We start from the raw sequence: 22,823 nt of genomic DNA on the forward strand, positions 1-22,823 counted from the left end.
TCACACTCACGAGATATTACATTACATGTCATTTACCTGACGCTTTTATCCAAAGCGACTTACAATTGCTATATATCAGAGGTTGCACACCTCTGTAGCAACTAGGGGTTAAGTGTCTTGCTCAGGGACACATTGGTTGATGTATCGCAGTGGGAATCAAACCCAGATCTCCCACACCAAAGGCATGTTATATCCACTGCGCCATCACCACCACGATAGATATACCATACCAGATATGACATAAACCTGATGCCATACTCGCTCCTCTTTTGCTTCCGGAATGCCGGCACGCTATCTAAGATCACACACTGGGGCGGCATTATGCTATCGTTGTTTGGTTCAGTACTGGCACACTGGCGGATTTTCTTTATGTATTGCCATGTGGAGGCAATCTCAAAGCCCTTATTTTATCTGAATGTCGTGTACAGCCCCTTTAATATCTTTCTGGTACACGGCCCAAGGTGCAATGGCAAAACCGAAATGCGACAATATGTGTGGACGGACATCGAGGTGGAGTTGCAGCCTAGCGTCACCTTACAATACTGATAGCCTTTGTTGTTTCTGGCACATGCTCATTACACAAAGAAGCAATGGGCATGCACAAATTGAGGAGATGCCATCATCATTTCCCAAACGCTGCGTCTTACATGTCCACACGGATACAACGTAACCGGAGTTTTAAAAGGCAAGGCGTTTTGTAAAATCTCAGTTTTAGTGACCTAAAACCTCTGTTACATCCTGTAGTGAATTTACATCATTGATGGCCACATAATGTACCACAACATCTGTCTACTATTTGTTTGTGTTTTGTTCATTAATAATAGCTCATTGGTTCAATTTTGTTTGCAATAAATACTTATTTGGGGCAGAATCTGCATTGAAAAACTAAAACGCAAAAGCCTCAGTAAATCTGTCCCTGTGAGTTTTGTATGCAAACAGATTTCAGAGGAGTGATTGCCTTTGGTTTGACCAAACTGGGGTGGTGATCATTGCAGTTAAGCCAGAAGCTGTAGAGCCATGTATGGAAATGAGCCCTTATTACTTTCTGTTCTCATTCAGGGCGATGCTCCCCACTCCTCTTCTCCTTCTCTCACTTAATTTTTCTTTCTCTGTTGCTCCGTCTGTTTTCTTTGGAGGAAATGAAACTGGGTCATATCTTCCTTCCTTCCTCCTCCCTCCTCCTCCTCCTCAGTGGCTTAAATGGAATGCATAGGGGAAAAAAGGGTGAAATAATGCAGTGCTGCTGGTTGATGTATGGGGAGACGAAGACGTATGGGAGGCAGTACAGGCATGGTCATCCACACACACATTCACAAACACACGTACTGTACACGCAGAGACTCACACATAGCAACACTCGTTACAAAAGCACTTGAAACATATCTCCTCTCTCTCTGCAACTTATCCACCAGTGTGTGCACTTCTTTCTTTCTCTTACAAGGTGCATCTCGCTGCTGCTTTTCTTCCCGCTACGTCTTTATTTATCTAACATTTCAGGGGTTTCAGCGTTGACTGCCTGCATCCACAGCTCAATAGTTCTGTCAGGTTCACCTTTTTAATGTGGGAAGATGTCAGAGTCTCCCTCATCTCGCTCTCTCTCTCTCTCTCACACACACACACACACACACACACACACACACACACACACACACACACACAGATAAGCTACACACATGCTACAATATCTTCAACAGTAGTGGAATCACAAGACAAAACACAATACTATCACAATACTCTACTGTGTTGCACATAACAATGATGATACAATACATTATAGCCTGACCAATACTGGATTTTTGAGGCTGATACTGATATCAATATATCATTGTCCAATTTTATAAACTCTCAAATATCATATATTAACCTTAAAGCCACCTAGACATGATCTCCGGTCAAAGCGCTCTGCGCTGGCCGTTCCGTTTTTTTTCTTTGGGGAAAGCATTGCCGCCCAACTAGGCAGAGCACTACCCTTGACGTTGTGCACCGCTCGGACGTATACCTGCGCAGCGCTTTGCTACTGCTCTGCGCCGAACCTCGCGGTTTTACTGCGGGTCATGTGTAGGCGGCTTCATTTTCTTTTTTATTGTGACCAAAATATGTAATGAGCGGGACACCTTGCAGCTGAAAAATTAAGCTGTCAGTGCTTTCGAGTAAACAATCAATGTAATGGCGACACTGTTTTTAAATGACATGAACACGTCTTTGGCATTTCTGTACTACACTTATTTTGTTACTTGCGCAGTAATAGCAGTGTACTTGAATAAGTAGATATCGTCTACAGTTTTCTAGTATATAATTCTACAGTACATGCAGTTTTGTGAAATGCCTTGAATTACGTATGTAAGACAATCATTTATGATTACTGTTACATTTGCGCTGCTAAAGAGAGGAAACATTTTTTTTTCAAATGCAACAAACTGAATACTCTTACTAGGCAAATAACTACTAAGTATTACATTAATAAGTAATATAAGTAATACATAATAAAAGGCAGTGACACTTATCACAGTTCTAGTAGTTCCAGTATTATCAAAAGAGAACACATCGCAACATATTTGTCTCCCCCCTAAATTTGACTATCCTCTTTGGTGGCAACACACATACAAATACTGCACCATATTCAAAGTTTAGTGTGCTTTCAAGGAGTTAGTACCAGAATTGGTACATCAGTATTCAGACTTCAAACTTACCCAAAGATTTAGACACCACTTAGACAGTTACGTGTGCAGGGTTGAGTTTCAGGATAAAAGAGCTGTCTGCATTTATCTGCTATTCAGGCTTAGAATGTCAGTCTATGTTTCTTCTGTTCTTCTCATAGTTCAGGAAGTTGCTGGGTTAGAGTCCAGAGCAACTGCTTTTTGTATATGAAACTCTGAGGGCGACATTACAGTCACACACATAACAGCAGTTTCATCGTCCTGTGGACCTGATATCATTTTTAACCTGCTCGCTCATACTCGGTGATTAATGTTTAATATAAAAAAATCTAACCAGGTATTCATGTTCTGTAACAGCCTTATAATTATACCTTTTATAATTATAATGATTTCACCTGTTTTATTAGCATCTCTTATGCATTATGAAATTAGATTAATTGAATAAACCACTTTGGAAATTAGGGCTGCAACTAACGATTATTTTAATAATCGATTAATCTGTCGATTATTTTTTCGATTAATCGATGAATCGGATAAAAAAACTAAAAAGCATTAATTTACATCAACTCAATACATACTTACATACATACTTGTTGTTTTAGTTAATAGTTGTGTAAAGGTAAGTAACCCAAAGAGCAGATACAGACCACACACACACACACACACACACACACACACACACACACACACACACACACACTTATACACACAGCTTATTCATTAAATTATTACCATCATGTGTAAGTGTAAGTTAAGTTCATTTATACACCACATTTAAACACAGCTTAAGATGACCAAGTGCTATAAAAGAACTTTAAAATGAAATTAAAAAGTACAACACACACAAATATATTTGTCAACAATAACTGATATGGGACAAAGCACAGAATATATACATGACAATAGATAAAAAAATTAATGGGCCAAAAAAGGCGACTGAATAAAAACGTGTCTTTAGTCTTGCAAACTATACCACTCCTGCTTTATTACTGTCAAACTGGATAACGAGTAAACACCAGACCAGCACCAGAAGAGCTACTGGAGGGACGTTACGTTCCTCACTTAAAAACGGAACAAAAGTAGGATTCTGTAGTGACGTTACCCCGCTGTTGAACTCCCTTCCTCCTCATCAAGGACTCCAACATGTTTACGTGTTAGGTGCTGAATCATCACCGTGGTGCGCCCGTGCCATGCCATGTCGCTTTTGCTTATCTTGCAATTAACACGTTTTCTATTTATTTAGTGTGAAATGCTCCCACACCTTGGATGACTTAGGTCGTACTGATTTCTCTGTCTCCGCCGTGTGTTTCAGAGCAACGTTACGGGTCTCTCCGGTCTCTCTCCATATTTCCTCTACCCCCGCTCTGCTCTTTTTTCTTTTCTTTCGCGCTGTGCTGCTCCGCTCTGCGCTCAACTCAATTTATTTTTTTTATCTCCGCGACTGAGTGGCATATTGATACAACGAATCGATAATGAAATTCATTGCCAACTTTTTTAATAATCAAATTTTATCGATTTTATCGATTCGTTGTTGCAGCCCTATTGGAAATGAAAAAAAATCTAAAAATTCAAGTTATAGATGGACGTAATTTTTTTTTTTCTCTTTTTTGTTTTGCCTACTCTGTCGCATTACAGGTTAAAATTGCCATCAGCTTTATCAATCTGCTGCTCGCAAAAGTCTTTTGGACTAAATGCAACTGTTCTGGACATAAACATCTACACATCTGTCTACACATATACAGTACACTACTACCTTTAACACGTTCAGCATTTAAAGAGAGAAGATGACCTCAGTATTTGTCAGTTGTTTTTTTTCTTTCTGAGAGGCAGCGGCTGCTGTGGAAGGATTAAGCGATTAGAAATACAACACTCTAAGATTGGCCAGCAGGCCTTAAAAGATAAAACGTGTTTAGAGCAAACAAAAGTCTGGATCTGCTGAGTCGGAACATCGCCAGACCACTTTGATCTCTTCGCTCTTTCCAGCCGAGGCTACAAGAATCTCCCTGACATCTTCAGATGCCTGTCTCGCAATCAAAGCCCCGTCAGATGTGGGGGCTTGTTACTCAGGACTGCCCCGGCTATTCTCAGAGTAATTACTTCACAACCCTTCTGAGGGCCAAGAGATTCTGCCAGCACTGCAGGTTTCTTAACACTTAACAAATCTCTGACAGCATACACATGTTGTAGACTCTGTGCTCTGATGAACAATATAAGTTGCTGTTCTACCAGCAGGGGCTAACAGGACTGAGGACACATTTTGGACACAAGTGCTCTGAATTGATTACTGCCCCTCTCTTTCCCTTTGTCTCTACATCACATTACCCACTCATATTCGTTACTGACGTCAGAGAATGTTCTTTCATAAAGCAAATCCATTTCCAAGGTACAAAGCTATGATTAGATTTGTTTATGAAGGACAAATAAAAAAGCAGGTTGATTCAATAAAGACAAATTTACACAGTGGGTGTAAAGTTGTTTTTCAATTTGGCAGCATCAGGTAAACTGATGGACAGTAGATGGAATCCATCCAGCCTCTCCTGAGTAACATCCATTATCGTCCACAGCCTTCTGTAAATTACCCCTCAGGAGACCAGGGCTAAATTCAAACAGTTACCATGTAATTTTCTTGAGCCCATCTTAACACAATCTCATACAAATAACACTGATAACGGCATCCTTTAGCGTTTGTGCTTGCGTGTATGTATGTGTCTGTCCTCAGGCTTTCCGTAGGAGGATATCTGGCTGTTCTTTGAGCAGAGCCTGATCAGATTTACAGTCGAGAGAGAGAAAGAGAGAGAGAGAGAATAAGACACATGGGAAATATAATCGAGCTAAACTCATCAACAGAAGTGCTTGGGTATTGTGCTAACAAACTGCATTCTCAAATTGTTTCACTATGGCTCTGCAATAACACTCTCTGCACATCAGCCTCACTTTATGTTTATGGAAGTCATTTTAATGTTTGCATATTTCATTCCCGAATCGGTTGAGACAGAAAACCAGAATGCATTAATCATTACAATGCAGCTTCAATTAGATTCATGCAGCCATCATCATGTAAAGATTTTACTTACGGGGTGATTAACTATAAACTGTACACATATAGCATGATTGTATTAATGTCTAATTCAACCCAAGGCTGTGTTTGTGAACGACACATTCAAATTGGTGGCTTAGATGTGTCTAACATCAGTGCTGACTGAACCTTTTCTGGCTGCAATTTTTTTTGACAGAAAGTCTGTGTATTGCATTATTTAGGTGTAAGTGCCTCCTCTCACTCAGAATATGTTTTGATTTCAGACACTAAGGAAACCCAGAGAGAATATTACGGATGCTGTTTCATTTAAAAACTTGACGCTCCTCTCGCCGCACACTTGGAGATGAACTACCTTTAAAGCTTCCTAGGAATGTTTCTGTCTTGTTTTGCTTTGTCTTTGTGTCCACTTGAAATTCAACTCCGTGTCCAGGGCTTTAGTTTTTGTGGCTGCTGTAAAATGCTGCATGCCCTTGTCAATGTTTGGAGGTGCTCAGACAGACCATAATGATCTGGCAGAAGTCCAAGACACCACAACACATGCGTAGACGAGGCTCTGCTACTGATAGGTTGGAAGTGGTTGTTCTCTTGCTTTATTTCATCCTATAATGTTGTGCAGTGAGAAAATGTGTAGCAGTTTAACCTCAGTAGGTCCTAAAGTCTGGTGCTGAAAGAACCTGGAACTGGTCGCAAATTTATAAGACCTAGGGATTTATTAAGAAACAGGTTTTTGATTCTAGTAATTGATTCGTGAAAGTTAAAAGTTAAAGTTAGACCTTATATGTTTCCGCTAAGGGTGCTCCAATTGATCAGCCACAGTCATTATCTGCGAATATTCGTTCTAAATAGTTTGATTGATAGTCTCTATAAAGGCCGACCAAAAGAGCCAATCAGATGATGCAAAGCACGGGAGAATTTCTATGGTTTAAGATGTGTCTTTGGAGAGAGAGTACGCATTTTACATTGAGTTTGCAGTTGATAATGGCCATCAATATTGGAATGTTTCATTTCATGTCAATATAAAAGTCATTTAAATTTATTGACAGAAAAAGTTTAGGAAGCGTGTGCATTATCCACAACACGGTCCTGCAAATATTTCACAATAAAAACCTTGTGTTAACAAATTAAGAGATTTTGTCCACCAAAACTCTGGAGGGCTTTTAATATGAAACGGAAACAGGAGCTTTTGAGTTAAAAATAAATATGTATCTATTTTGTATGTCTGTGACATTCTACAGATAAAGACATTGAAACTGTAGTGAAAGGAGAGAGTGGAATATGTTGCACACGTCTGCCAATAAATAAACAGTTGTCAATTCATTATACTTTCTTATCTCCTAATTTGAATACTTAATATATAATGTTAAGAATATTAATTAAGTTAGTTAATCAGCCCCAAAACTCCTGATTATGGACACTTCGTTTCCACTTACATCTTGTAAGCGTCTTTGCATGTGTTTATCAATAAGGCAGTATCAAATTGGTCTCGGGAAGGAACTTCTTTGGTGGAACATTTGCACCCTGCAAATTAAGTGAAGTTAACTGTTCACACAATACAGTAATGTGTAGGGTTGGGTACCTGAAACCCGGTTCCACTATGGAACCAGTTCCTACGCAACCGGTAGGAATCGGACCGGATTAGAACGCAAATTTCGGTTCTTCATTTCGGTTCTTCATTTCGGTTCCACTTAATGTGTCAACTGAAATATTTTCCCTCTGTCACTCCGAAACACGTAAAAATATCTTACTTTCTCTGTAGTCTACCGTAAGCTAGCTACTGTAAATGTAGGCTACTTTTAAAATGCCATATTTTCCCTCTGGGCTCACCAAAACGGACGTAAAAGCATCTTAATCATTCACTGCACGTGATCGCTAGTAAACATATTACACTTTTTCAGTTTTTCAAGAATTGGTTTAGGAATCTGAATTGTTTTAAAAGTACCGGTTCGGCATCGGAATTGTAAAAATCCAAACAATACCCAACCTTAAGAAATGTGAGCTATTTAAATTAGCTGGATACATGGTTACACGTAATTTGCTCTTACCAGTGTATCGGCGTGTGTATTTTGTCCATGGCAAATCCCCGCCAATCGGTCCCAAAACATCCCAGTTAGAAGATAGTAAATGCTGAAAACATATTCTTTGTAAATCTTTACAATCATTCCCTGAAAGAACCAAGCAGGCCTGCCTTGTTGCATGATCCCTATTTTCTTCAAAACTTGCTAGCTCTTAGTTTGTTGGTGTCTCCCGAAACCAACAGTTTTGCAAGGCGAGCGACATCCAGATGTTCCAGCGATTATCCGGTAAATTAATTATCGTCGATCCAGACTATCAATCAGGTAGACCGGCTCTAGTACTCAACATTGTGACACAACATAATGTTGTCAGAATAAGAATCATCAAAACGTTACTGTTCATTACAAGCCAATGAAAATGTGTCTTTGACGTGGCTCACACTGTACACATTGAGTAAAAAACGGGCTCCAGTGCAACCACACTGCCTCCACTGTTTATATTTACGCCCCTGTCTCAGATGCATTGTCATATACACCATAGTACAAAAAATGCTCTTCATTGCTTGAAAAGTCACTTGGAGAACTTGAGTTCTTCCCTCTTCTCTTTGTTTTATGTCTCAACTGACTTCCATTTACTCCTTGTATCTCTTGCAAATCAGCACCCTCCACCCTTGCTCCTTTTGATGACACAGGGTCACAAGAAGTCAGCAAGCCCTGCTCAGACACGTAATTGAAATTCTTTTGACCATGGTCTGTCATCATCAAAAGTAAAAGAGTTCCTCTACTTCATTAGTAGGCTTTTGAGTAAAGCAAACCAGGTCAATATGACCTTAGCATGGCTACATTTCATAAAACATTACTCAACAGAGATTGTCCTGTTTAGAGCCCGGCTCTACGTTCATGACATTTAAAATGCCTGCAATTGAACCTATTGAAAATGTAAAGTCTTTTTCAAAAACCCTTTTGAAAGTTGTTCTCTCAAAGGTGCTACATTGGTCAGAGTACTCCTCTGAGGAAAACGTGACATACAAATTGCACATGTTTACACATGAATGGCGGCTCATGTAATCAGTACAACTTCAGGAAAATGTGTGACTCATGCATCTCCATTTAATGATAAAATCCCCCCCAAGTCTTTCTGTTTGTGCCCCTTTATCTCACACACACACACACACACACACACACACACACACACACACACACACACACACACACACACACTGTCATACCCACAAATTGTAGAAGCTGCACCATATATTATTTTTTATGCATAAGTGCATGCATTTTTAAACTCTCACATGTACAGGCATTCAAGAAAAGGTGTTGTATTTCATGCATCTACTATTGATGTAGTTTTCATACTGTAGCTGAGGAGTTGGTTTTGGCAGTGTCTGAGTGTTGTGAGAGTTTGGGCTAATCCAATAACAGGGCGCTGTTTGTAGGCAAGACACTGTTCAGTTGTTTGCAAGCCATGCTGCTTAAGAAATAAGAAAGTCTTCAGATGCCTGAGTGAGTTAGCAATACATGCACAGAATAGTGTCCACAGAACATTTGAATTGCATTTATTAGACTTTCTGATGGCTTGAATTGAACCGAATAAGGAAAAAAAAAAACTAAAAGGAAATGTGTTTACATTTGTCTCCAGAAACCCCTTCGGAATACTAGTCGTGATTGAAATAAACCGCTCTTGTTGCACTGCACAGCACAAAAAGACCATCTTGTATCTCTGACCACTTCATCTTCTTCTTTGGAAAGTTAAATTGGAATGTTTTCAGCACTTTTTAAGCTAGCAATGTTCACCAGACATCTACTTGATTAAATCTTTTTCTTTTTTGATATAACTCCAACTGATCAATCCATTTTCTTTGATTTTGAAATGTGTAACTGAGCTCTCTGTTTGTTCCTGCCCTCTGTTGAAAAACAGCTGCTGTGCCAGCAGGTCCCTCTGCTCCAGTGCACTCGGTGCTTGCCTGCCTGCCGTACATTCCTCTTTGTCATTGCATTGAAGCACAATATATTCTTGTCACCCAACATATGAAGATATTATTGGTGTAAAAACAACAGTTTTGATGTCAAATCAAGACATTTGAGGTTCCAACACCAGCTCTATTTTGTATATTGTATTGGGTGTTTCTGAAAATCTGTGTAAAAGGCAAGTCCGTTTTAAACATCCAGCACACTGGTGTAAAAGTGGTGATGACCACTTTCTCTAAATGGTTTGCAGACATCCTGAAGTAAACGTGTGTCTTTGCAATGATCTGCCTGACAGGCACTTGTTCTCACCTGTCCCTTGTTCTATTTAGGGGATGTATCGACCACCTTCTCCCTGTCCCCTCCCTTCTTCTTCTACCTACATACATAGCTCAGCACAGGGACCATTACAACAATAGATGATTACATAATAGATGTTTTATGCAATGCTTTAGTATTATATGATGGCATAAGTGAATCAGCAGAGAAGATACTTTGGTACATGTTATAAAGGAGCCCTATTTCAAGCTCAATGTTGTCAAACAAGATATGATATCGCTCAAAAATGTAAAACAACAAATTGCTCAAATTTACTGTTGGCTCTTTGCCGACCTTGTTACCCCCTTAATCATAATATTGCAGAGATTTGGCAGTGTGTTAGCCCACTTCATCTGGTTTGGTTGTGAGCACAAATACGTTTTCATTTCATTCAGCCAGCTCACATGGAACGGTTATATCAATATGTGAGTTTAGAGTTTGCACAGTTAATGTTTGATGTCTAGGCTGTGACATTTAAACCTGCTCAGACAGAGATTGGTAGTGATGATGACCTCAGTTCACCTCTCTTTGAGGAAGATTTGAGTCTACAGGTGGATGCTGCACTGGATGTAGGTTGAATTAATGCTCTATGTAAGCAGCTGCAGTGATGATGCAGTGTTGTAGAGTAGCAGAAGCACCATATATGCAGACCAATGGACTGAGCTGTGCATTGAGAGCTTAAAAAGATCGTCTGATTTAAAAGGATGTATTGGATATGTGTTGCAGAGAGTCCATTACGTCACATGTGAGTGTATCTGCACTACCTATGGAGTTGTCCATAATAACTGTCTGGCAGGTTTTGCTCAACTTTTGTCAGATCAACTTGCTTTTTCATAATTTGTTTGTCAAGTTTAACACAGATAAGTGGCACTGTGAATTGTACAGTTATCAGGATGATGGAGGAGGATGTGAACTGGGCCTCCTAAAAAAGCACAGTCGCCCTTTTTCTAAAATAAATTCCGACGATTATACACCAACACTAATTTCAAGAGGCATGATGTCAATAGTAAACAACATAAATACTGTGCATAAACCAGTTTCCAGACCGAAATATTTGCACTGTTTGTTACATTAGCACCAATACCAACAGTGGAAAATGTTTTGGTCCAAAATGCGTACAAAATTTAATTTTAGGGAAACATGATGGAGCAAATATATTTCACCCTTATTTATTATTATTTCACCCTTTATTTATGGTATACCACTGCATTAATAGCCTTTTGGGGTGGGAATCACCCTCACCATATGGTATCATCACGATTCTTATGTCACGATACAATATTATTGCGATTTTAAACAAATTGTAATGTTATGCGATATATTGCAGTTTATTACCTTTTTTTCCAACTTCAAATTTTTCCCAATTTTAAATGTCCACAAAATGAAACCTTGTCAACATCTGTTTTATCTCTGTTTTTTCATCTCACTTCAATTGTATTGCAGCAAAATGGGATTGTCGAGAAGACAAACTGACCAACGCATACTGTATTTATAGTAAAAGATCAATACTTGGCGTCTGTGTATCCATACAGTACTGCCACGGAAAATATCACAATACTATGCTGTATCGATTTTTTCCCCCACCCCTAATAGCCTTGCAATGCTAATCCTGAGATGGACCTTTAAATAAATACCAAAACTCTGAGTAGACATTATACTAGGTCCTTTATGCAGGTTAACAGAAGCTTGGTATTTACTAGGGCTGTCAGTCGATTAAAAAATGTAATCAAATTAATTACATACTCTGTGATTAATTAATCTAAATTAGTTGCATACATAATTAATGGTGCCTGAACCGATACTTTTTAATAAAGTAAAAAAAAAAAGAAAGGTACTAAACAACAGTTGGCGACATTAAAGAACGTGTTTATTGCTAGGCCATATGGTCAAAATTAAATGATTTAATAATAATGTAATAACTATAACAATGACTTATTTCACTAGTAAATTCCTGTTGAACGACAAAAACAACCACCAGATGGGAAAAGGACATTTAACAATAACTTCGAATGCACCACAAGGCTGTAAATTACCAGTTTCATTGAACGCACCGTCTGTGTTTTTCCGACGTCGGCAGCTGCAGATTGTTTCCTCTAGCGGTAGGCTAACGCTAGCTGCTGTTGAGTATAGTGTTAACTAGCTAGCGGTAGGCTAACGTTAGCTGCTGTTGAGTATAGTATTATCTAGCTAGCGGTAGGCTAACGTTAGCTGCTGTTGAGTATAGTGTTAACTAGCGTCATGTGCAGCGGTGTTTGTGTTGCCTGTAACGTCTGTTTCAGAGCATCAAAGAGAAGTGCAGATATATCAGTGGCACCAGATTTCGGTACCCAACCCTTTTCAGGAAAAAGATTTGTAATCAAGTAAATGTTCCAATCAATGATCCAGGCAGCACATTCTCATCTCCCTCCTTCATTTTACAGTCCAATGGTGGCTAAAACGGCTCTGGGTCAAATGTCAATATGGAATGGATTAATCTGCGTTATTGTTTTTTAACGCGTTATTTTTTTCTCAGATTAATTAATCAAAATGAACGCTTTATTTTGACAGCCCTAGTATTTATATTACATGTCATTTAGCTGATGCTTTTATTCAAAGCGACTTACAATTGCTATATATGCTATATGTCAGAGGTCACACATCTCTGTAGCAACTATGGGTTAAGTGTCTTACTAAGGGTTGGTTGATGTATCGCAATGGGAATTGAACCCAGATCGTATACCAGAAGGTATGTGTCATATCCATTGCGCCATCACCACCCATCCACAGCACAAATCAAGTTAACCATTTACTAGCCTTCCAGCCATCCAGATGACAGCAGTAATGACCACAATCACTGTGGGGTCAATGACTAGCCGACAGTGGCTGTTGCAGGGCGGAACTCTCATTTACAGTATATGTCTAGTATGGATCAGTAGTACATCTACATACATCAGCTGGTGTTTTAAAACAGAAACGCATGAAATGGAGTACTTTACCTGGGAGGCACCCATTATTAGAGTTAATGCGCTTGTTTACGTCCTTGTTATTTAATAAGTCCTTATATATAATACGTCTCTGTGTAACCAGTCAACCATAGAAATAATCAGCATGATTTCATGTCATGCACATTTAACCAATCAGATTGCTTGTACACTAAGCAATGATGAGCAAGTTATTCAGGACACAATTGAACGGACCGAATGTTTCAACTGAATCTAAATGCAAAGGCTCTCCCCTTGTGGATACTGTAATTCAATTTGTGCGTGTCTTTTGTTGTTACAAACAAACTGCTGGCTATGGTGTGATTACTAATGAACACAGAGAGATAAATGTATCAGTACACACAGCTCAGTAGAGAAATGTATTGCCAAGCTTTAAGGTATTAGTTCTTTGTCAGGGTAATTGTACATTGACAAAACCAGTTCTGTCTGAAGCATTGGTAATAAATTTATTCACTGAAACAGAGCGTGCAGTTACATTTTTCCTCCTCTTTTTGAAGAAAATCTATTCTGTGCATCAGCGCTACCATGACTAAAACCAAGATTAATTGCTTTCATATCCCTGGTGTGGGATCACAACCACTGGGACACACATAGAAACACACACAAGCACACAGATTGTCTTCATACCACACAATCTTTTTTTTTTGCACATGGTACACAGTGTACCAGATCAAAAGTAATCTGCATGCATCAAAATGAGACGGGCCTAATTGACAGCAAGTCTTCAATGCTGTGCCGACGCCATGCAGCATCTCTGTTTGGAACCAAACACATCTACACTCTAAAGGGTGGATTAAAATAGAAAATGAAAAAGATAAAGAACCATGCTCTGTTTTGTTAGCTGAGAGCAGAGAGGCAGGTGTGTGTCTGTGTGTGTGTGTGTGTGTGTGTGTGTGTGTGTGTGTGTGTGTGTGTGTGTGTGTGTGTGTGTTTTTGTGTGTATGCCTTTGTGCATATACTAAACCAAACTGATGACTGTATTGGTGATGCAGTTTGTCTTTCCATGAGTACATGGCTCTCCATGTTTATCATAACTGCATACAGATGATGTTGATAGGGCTTGTTCATCCTTTGAAGAAAACAGTAGCTCTATTTGCATCTGACATTAAAGTAGGGAGTGAGCGCGGCGGCTTATTACAAAGCTGACAGGAGAAAAAGCCGATGCATAATGCACCTCTGTGGACAGAAAACATCAGAGTGGCGAGGCTACCGCCTGCTCTCTCTTTAACAACATCAATTCCGCTTCCACAATCACCTTTCTGTCTGACAGCCGCGATGAGAAGAGGGAGGCAGGGAGGGGAGAAATAGATGGAGAAGAAATCACACTACTGCTTGAATATGCAATCAGTTTGGCAGCTATAGTGACTGAGCAACATCATCTGAGCAGGGGAGAGTGAGTTTTTTTTGTATCTGAGTGGGAGAGAATGAGATCAGGAGTGAGAAAAGCAACAAAAAAAAAGAGACAGAGAGAAGGAAAAAGGAGGAGGGAGAGAGCAAGTGTGCAGCTTTGAGGCGTTCCATCATCCACCAAACTCCTGCAGCTTCCCTCTTCCCTCCTCCTCCTCCTGGAGAAAGAGACAGAGCAACAGCGAGAAGAGTGAGCGAGAGAGAGAGAGAGAGAGGGAGCAACAGAGAGAGAGCAAGATAGGCTTACAAGCCAGCGGAGAAGAGACGTCAAGAGGAGGATCTACAGAGGGAGAAAAAAAATCCTTCTCTCTCTTCTGCTGCCTCTCTTCGCGCATCCTACGAGGAGCGAGGAGGATCCGGCTGGCATATTTTCTACGCTGCTTCCCCGTGATTTCTGTGGCTGTATCACAGTGGGTGGCGCGCAGGGAGAGCCGCCGAGAGCTCGATCGGTGACACCGCTCCGCAGCAGAAAAGTACTGTAGAAGAGCCGGGATGCTTAACAACCTGACCGACACAGAGGAGGGGGACGGGGGAGCGCAAAGCCAGGGTGAGTGATGGGATGTGTCATGCAGTCACACACACACACACACACACACACGAGCAGATATGCAAAAAACAGGGGCATTCATATGGCAATGCAAGACACGTAGATACTGTAATCTACATCTGCCCACACAAATACATTGCACAGAAGTGCTTCATAAAGCACATAACGTGCACAATTTTGGTTTACACTGATGGGAGTGAGCTTGGAGTCATTGGAAGAGGATGTGTGTGTGTGTGTGTGTGTGTGTGTGCGCGCGCGCGGGCACATGCACGCGCGTTTGTGCGTGCACTGTACAGTGGTCGGCCTGCTTGCCTCCTCTGCTGCTGTTACTGCAAGGCTGTTGTGACAGGAATAGTAATGGGCTTACTCCATACGATGGATGGTGAGTGTAAGGGCATTACAGTTTTGTCCAGCACGCACACACACACACACACACACACACACACACACACACACACACACAATCAAACATGCATACGTGCATGCGCAATACAGAACGTTTTCTTAATGGCAAATGTAAATGCTCCCACCACATATGGCACTCTATGGACAGGCGGTATGGGCAAGTGTACGCTCACACAAACACACACACACACACACACACACATACACAACCACTCACATTTACGGATACCAAGCCACCATTGCTGCTAATCCCGTCGCCCCCAGCTGTCAAAGATCAGCCCTCCATCCAATCCCCATCGCTCATACCAGTCCTCAGTCTCTGCAGGCTTTTTGGAAAAAAACTTGTGGGTTACTGGTTTGTGCAGAGCTGTGTTGTGAGTGTTTTTATACCGGCTGTTCACCAGAGAGCACATACCTTCTGAGGCCCGGACGGAGATTGAACCAATTCTTGTGCTAGTGACAGACACTGCACAATAATTTTGGAATAGTATTAAGTCATCAATGCCATTAAAGTCCCAGGTAACTTTGGTTTGGCCAACCCATCGGCTCATTCAAACTGAGGATAATTCTGCAGAAGCTGCACACCGGCAGTATTTCTTTTTCCTCTGCTATATATTGAAGATTGTTGTAGCTCTGCATACTTATCGCTCTCTCTCTCTCTCTCTCTCTCTCTCTCTCTCTCTCTCTCTCTCTCTCCCAAGGCCTAGCTCTCTCCTTCACTGCCCTGTTTTCCGTTTTGCTCTCAACATTTCTCGCTACAGCTTTTTTCTCACTCCTTCATGTCTCCCATTCTGCGTTATGGTACACAGATGTTCCTGTGGTTGTCAGGACTCTCACGGATGCACTGGGGAGACAGGTTGCGGATGAGAGAACAGTCACTATGCTGCTCTTCTCCTACCTGTGAGGGCTTAATGATAAAAATAGATCAGCGCTGGGAACATGAATATTTAACTTAATGCGGGCATCTCTTTTTTTGTGGGTGGGGGGGATTACAATGGACACGGACAGCGGTTGTAAGAGGTTGGCGACAGGGTTGAAACATGATCGAGTTTATAAGTGCGACGAATTGAAACGATCAAGGACAGGTTACCAGGCGTGACATAAAGCCACATAATGGTGCATGCAGAAGTGTTAAGCTAACAAGATTACTTGAGCGTTGCTGTCTCTGTGTGCTTCTACCTTTACGCACTGTCAAATTTACCGTCTGATTTACATTCATGTGTATGCATCCAAGTGTGTGCAGAATGGAGTTTTAAAGTTGGCACGCATGTTCATAATAGGTGGCCTACATGCTAATGTGTGTGAGAAGTGTGTGTGGTTGTAGCTCTTCGTCTCTCCTGCTATGTGTAGATGTTAGACTGTTTCATTGGTCAGGCTTCCCCTTTTTATGTGTTCTGTAGTAATGCGTATATATAACTTAAGAGTATGCATGTAATGTGCACAAACACCTCAGACCCTCAGAGAGGTGAATAAGTGTCCGCCACCACCTCCTTCCAACATATCTCCATCTGTTCCTCCCTCTGTGTCACTCTGTCCCTATCTCACTCTTTTTGTCACTCTGCACTCTGCTACAGCATCTCTCAGGATAGGACCTTATTCACACACACACATACACCCACATATCCATACACCCCCTCCCCCTCTCATCCCTTTCATTTGAATCACAGCTGTGCAACAACCTGAATAAGTCTGTTTAGTCATCAGTACTATGCAGGGCAGCTCCAGATAGGGAGGGCTTTTTGCCTCTTTACAGTAGCTGTCGCTGTCCGCTCTCCCTCGGTGCTAAAAGAGGCTCCCCCCCTCTCCCTCGCCTGACTCTAGTAGTATGTACATCCAGGAGGAGCTCAGGGCTGCCTAGCGCTGTCCAAGGTGCTAATTTATAGCCTTCATTACACGACTGGGTCACAGCCTGGGAGAGGACAGCACAGAGTTACACACAGCTTTAGGGTGAAGGTGTTTGTGTGTGTGTGTGTGTGTGTGTGTGTGTGTGTGTGTGTGTGTGTGTGTGTTTTGTAGGGGTGTGTTTTTGTACTGTGCACCTTTTTATAAGCTTGCAAAGATGAAATGCATAATTCTCACGGAAATTAAGAATGATTGTAAGGGAAGAAGTGGATGCATGTTGAGTAAAAGCCTGATTTACATATTCATAAGTTCATCATGTTGCTCTCCCACCATATTGTTAATTATGTGCAGATTTTTCTCTTTGGAGCAAGTGGAGTGTGAGCGGTGCAAGGAGGTGGGATGCAATCACGAGTTGAAGCGAAAATGAAGTTTTAGTGATCTATTTGCAGCACAGAAAAGGTTTGATGGCAGAGCATGTCTTGTATTTTTTAAGCACAACAGGGCAAGCTGTTACTGTCTGAAAGGTGTAGTGATGCTGTATGGTGGACACCTAAAGTGAAGAGTTCTTGTTGTTTGAGTGATGGATGTGTTTCACATTTTTCTTTAGCGCACATTGAGGTGAGAGTGTGGTTTATGTCTCTCTTACTGGTGTTTAAATGTGGAGAGTACCATTTGTATTTTCATACATCTACTGAATCATGTAAAGTTTTGATCTACACTCATTGATTATGGTACAGCATTAAGAGGAGCTGTTCTGGGTTCTTGTTAGCAAGCAAAAGTGATTTCATGCTACTTTTCTACACGTTTGTTGCTGTCTGCAGTTTTTCATTTATGTATTCAGTTGCTTATTAATGTGCCAGTTCAGTTTATTCGCTCCAGTTTAATGAGTGAGTAGTTTTTGTAAGGTATGCATAATTGAATATTGCTCATGAGTTCTGCCTGAACAGCCTTTGGCTCAGCAGGTCACTCGACTGCTGATAGCCAGCTCGCTCCACATAAATCACACTCTGAAGTCTTTTTAAGAAAATATTTTCTAACATTATTGCCATTTAGATAAGATACATTTTAGAGAAAGTGAATTGTCACAGCTGTATAAGTACAAGAACAAATACACAATATATACACCTTAGTAAGAAAAAAAATCACACGCATTATTAACATTCACTGTACACAAATGAAGCATGAAAAAAATAGTACTTAATATTATATACTGTACACCAACATTAATAGTACAATAAAGGGTAATGAGACAAGAATACTCACATATCCTGTAAAAGAGAAGACATGGAAGTTGCAATACGAAATTAAAGTTGTTATTCTTAATATTTCAGTCTTGGTAATTATTACAGCAAGCACTCTTTGAGCAGCTACTTAGTCAGAAATACAACAGATAAGCAACTAGTGTATCTGTTTGCAGTGCAGCCAAACAAACTTAACGTGGTTTTAATAAAGAAGTCAGCAAAAAATAGTTGCATCCATGATTCAAATTCATGCTGCACACAGTGAGAGTGGTTTTCAAACTGAAGAATGCAAAGTGATTTACCACGCTGAGGAGTTGAAGTTGTGCCGCATGTCGCCTGCAGCTCTTCCTCTACAATATTTAAAACTGACTCTTTTTGTAGGCACATTTTTGATGAACGATCGAGTTTAGCATTGGTAACAGTACATTGCGTTTCCTGTGATTGCTTGACAATAAATTGGCGCCCTGTGTTTCGCCAGTTGAACTCTTTTAATGTGAAGCAGCAATGTCCGGTTAGCTTTAGCAGTAACTTGACACAGCTTTGATACAGCGTTAGGAGAGTGATCAGTAAGCAATCAGGCTGATATCAGTGAGATGAAATTACATACACAACCATAAATCTGGATTACAAACATACATTACACACATTTCCTGTGAAACCCTTGTGCGTTCAAAGGCAATTTAAATACCACATAGGAATGGCGACTAGAGGTAATTATGTCCAGAAAAAAATACATTGAATGGGTATTGCTGACAAAAATGCCACCATAAATAGTCACCAAATCTGGGTTTGATTTCTTAAGAATCTTGACAGATTATACCTTTAATTAGAAAATCCACTTGAAAAGCTGCTACTTTGCTGCTGTTGAATGACTTTCTCTTCACCTGCTAAGAAATGTATGAATATATTGAGAAAAAGCCGTCAGATTACTTGATGACAATAATCATAGGATCCATCCATCCATCCATCCATCCATCCATCCATCCATCCATCCATCCATCCATCCACTCATCCCCTCTCTCCAGCCAGTCTGTATTTTTGGCTGTGAATAGGGTTGTAATGATGTTTTAGTTATGGCTGACTGCATAATACTGCAAAATGCTCCCCGGGGCCCTCCTAGGGCGGCAGTTGTTGTGCATGCTCAACGTCATTATTCTCTGTCTACCTGCTCTGCGACTTATCTACTGTAAATGGAGAGAGAGAGAGAGACAGCAGAAATGTACTGTAAGTGAGAGAGATTGCAGGCTAATACAGGACCACAGAAACTTGTTACTTGAAAAGGTAGTTCTCTGGCTACACAAACAAAAATGCATTTTTTAGTAGCTTAGCACCAAAATATATCATCTCCACATGAGTAGACTGACACATAGAGCCTGCAATATAAATACTGTATATAGGTCAAGTTCAATACTGACTAGTAATACTTGATATAATTGAATAATTGAATTGTACCATATATTTATTGCTATAGTTTTGTATACAGTATATTGTCCTAATTTATTTACTGTACTATTGACCTTCCATTGTGTTCTGAATAAATGTATTATTATTATTATTATTAATAATATTTTATTGCCGTGTCGTATGTAAATTGCAAAGGACAGTGCTTTACACTGTATTCCTCAGCAGTGTCTTTGAGAAGGAGAATTTAATATTGTGCAAAAATACGGTTTACTGTTTTCTGTTTGCAAATAAGGTAGTTTTGCCTGTATTTCTAGCTATTTTAGCTTCATTTTTATTCTTTCTTATCCAGTACCATCCTCAAGAAAACTCACCTTATGAGTCAGAGCTATTTTTCATCAGTGTACCAACCACCATTGTACAAATGGCTCCTGAAGTCCAAATATAGATTTTAATTATGTATCACTTAATTGAATTTAATAAAGGTAGTAATGAAACATGAATACAATGGCTTACGATGGGGCAGATAGTTTTCTTGTTAATTAGAGTATGGTTACCATCAGTAGTGGGTGTCTATATATAATGAATGGGTATTCATTTATTGGTTTGTCAATTAATAAGCAGGAGAGTGTATAATCAGCAGTGAAGGGCTCTGCTTTCCCAAAGCTTGCTGTCGACTCATGCTGTGATGAAAAGCTCACACAAAAGCAAGTACCAAGAGACCACCATTAGTCATACACATATGCTTTACTACATGTTTTACTTTCCTTGTCTAAAAAACATTTATTCAGCATTTAACTTCCTTCAACTTTAGCGGTGTCAAAGTATTGTGTGTGCAATTTCATGAAAATAAGTAATGGAAAACAAGTTTTCATTGCATTTAGGTGAGACAAAAGCAAAATCACTGCCTTTCATTTGGAACACATGAACACGTTGATTACATGACTTTAGTTCTCTGCACAGCCACAGAAACAACACGGGCGACAAAGGGTTTCCGAGGTAAAATATTTCAAATGGATGGATAGTCTTAGAGAGAAATAGATGGCCAGTTTTACTGAGGGGAAGAGGAGGTCAGTGGACGTGAAGGAAAGAGATGAATCATGTCAGAAACAGCTCAACCAAGCTGAACACGGGAACCATGGTCATCTCTCTCACAACTTTCATAACTGCATTATACCCACTGTATGAAACAACTACAAGTCAAAACATCTGAATGAGTTAAATACATAAGAATAGAGTAAGACTATTTTTTTTAATAAGGCAAAATAATGAATACAAGCCATTTATATATTATAAATGTATATAAAGGATGAACATTTTAATAAAGAAGCAATATATTATCACAGAGAAACCATGCAGAGTATCTAATCTTTTGTAGCGAGGAAGAAAAAAAGCAGGAATAAGCAAATGGTGTCATGCGGGTAATTTATGGTGAAAGAGTTGTTAGCAATTAAAAACGTGTTTATCTGTGTTTTAAGCCCCCAACGTCTCCACTAGGATTAGGCAATGGTTATAGTTAGTAGATATGCACCGATTACAACTTTCTAGGCCGATTTCGAGTTAGGCCAGCCGATACCGATTTTAGCCAATTCCGATTTAATTTTTTCTAACCACTTTACAGCACATACAAATATTTATTTTCTATCTTTTCTTTAATAGAACATTTTGCACAGAACATAGAACATTTTTTGAACAGATAATGGATCACTATAAAATAGAACTATATAAATTACTCCTGGTGTGGGAAATCCACACACATCTAAAGTGCAATGTTAGAACCATTTCCTTCATTTCACATCCAATATCCAACAAAAAAAATGTGATTTTGGCTTTTGGTGTCGTCCCTCCACGCCCTACTTTTTCCTTGCAGGTGTTGCATATTGCAAACTTGTTATCTTCTGCACACACACTGAAGAATTTCCAAACAGCTGACATGTTGCTTCACACCGCGAGCGGGTACACGCGACACACGGAGTACAGTAAAAAGAGACTTTGCTGTCGCGTCCATGTGTGCGTGCGTCCTTGAGAACTGTAACTCGTATAACTTATGTTGTCAGTTAATTGTAGCATTGACCGAGCACGTAAAAACTGGCCAATTCCAGTCACCGGCCGGTCTATCGGTGCATATCTAATAGTTAGGGTTAGGGTTAAGGTCAGGGTTAGGTGCCTTGAAGTCAACGCTCGCAGTGCTGCCTTGAAGTTGATTAGGCAATGGTTAGGGTTAGGGTTAAGGTTAGGGTTAGGTGTCTTGAAGTACACAGTTGCAGCCCTGCCTGGAAGGAGATGTTGGGGGCTTAAAACACCATGGAGCTAAAAACGCCCAAGGACAACAACAACGCTACCTAACTAGAATTCAAAGTAGAAAAAAATGTATCTTTAAAATAAAATATCATTACTGACTTGTTTAACAGCAGGCCCCTTTACTACCAAACCAGATTCAGAGTTCTGGTTCAGTTTATTTGTAACCGTGTAGGGCTACAGCTACGTATATAAGACAATATCAGAAAGAAAAGTAGCTCTCAAATGTTCTACCAAAATATTTTAAACCAGATGTATTAAAGAACAATTTACTTTCTAGTAGTTAATTGTAGTCTTCATTATTTTGCAGGAAACCCTACTAGACAATGTATCAATGCTTAAAGCATGGCCCTGCGCGTTATTGAGACCAAAGTCCTTGATGAGTCTCTCGAATTCCACCCTATCTGACATTACTGTGAACACGGCCTGTGCCAGGAGATTGAGCTCGTTATTGAAGAGACCAAAGTCCTTGATGAGTCTCTCAATTTCCACCCTATCTGACATTACTGTGAACCGGCCTGTGCCAGGAGATTGAACTGTAATGAAAAGGCTCATATTGATTTGCTCTCACTCATATACCTATTTGCGGTGATTTGGCTGGTGTGTGGTTGAGACCGGCCTCAGAACCATGATACACCCTGTAGCACAGCAATCTAGTCTATCAACTCTGTACATGAAGACTTCTGGTCTGTCACTTGAGAGAAAA

The 22,823-nt window shown here is 40.1% G+C and overlaps 1 protein-coding gene across 3 annotated transcripts in view; it reads left to right on the forward strand.

Annotated features, from left to right (window-relative positions):
* The window catches only part of slc12a5a (solute carrier family 12 member 5a), a 180,601-nt gene that overhangs the window by 59,145 nt on the left and 98,633 nt on the right, over positions 1 to 22,823 (forward strand). The window contains exon 1 of one of the 3 annotated variants that reach the window (XM_078249034.1): positions 14,876 to 14,930. The exons of the other annotated variants lie outside the window; for them this stretch is intronic. Coding sequence (XP_078105160.1) covers positions 14,876 to 14,930 — 55 coding nt within the window. Of the gene's footprint in view, positions 1 to 14,875; positions 14,931 to 22,823 lie in introns of those variants that run through there. 3 annotated transcript variants of the gene reach the window in all.

Source organism: Sander vitreus, chromosome 4 (assembly GCF_031162955.1).
Source record: "Sander vitreus isolate 19-12246 chromosome 4, sanVit1, whole genome shotgun sequence".
NCBI lineage: Eukaryota > Metazoa > Chordata > Actinopteri > Perciformes > Percidae > Sander > Sander vitreus.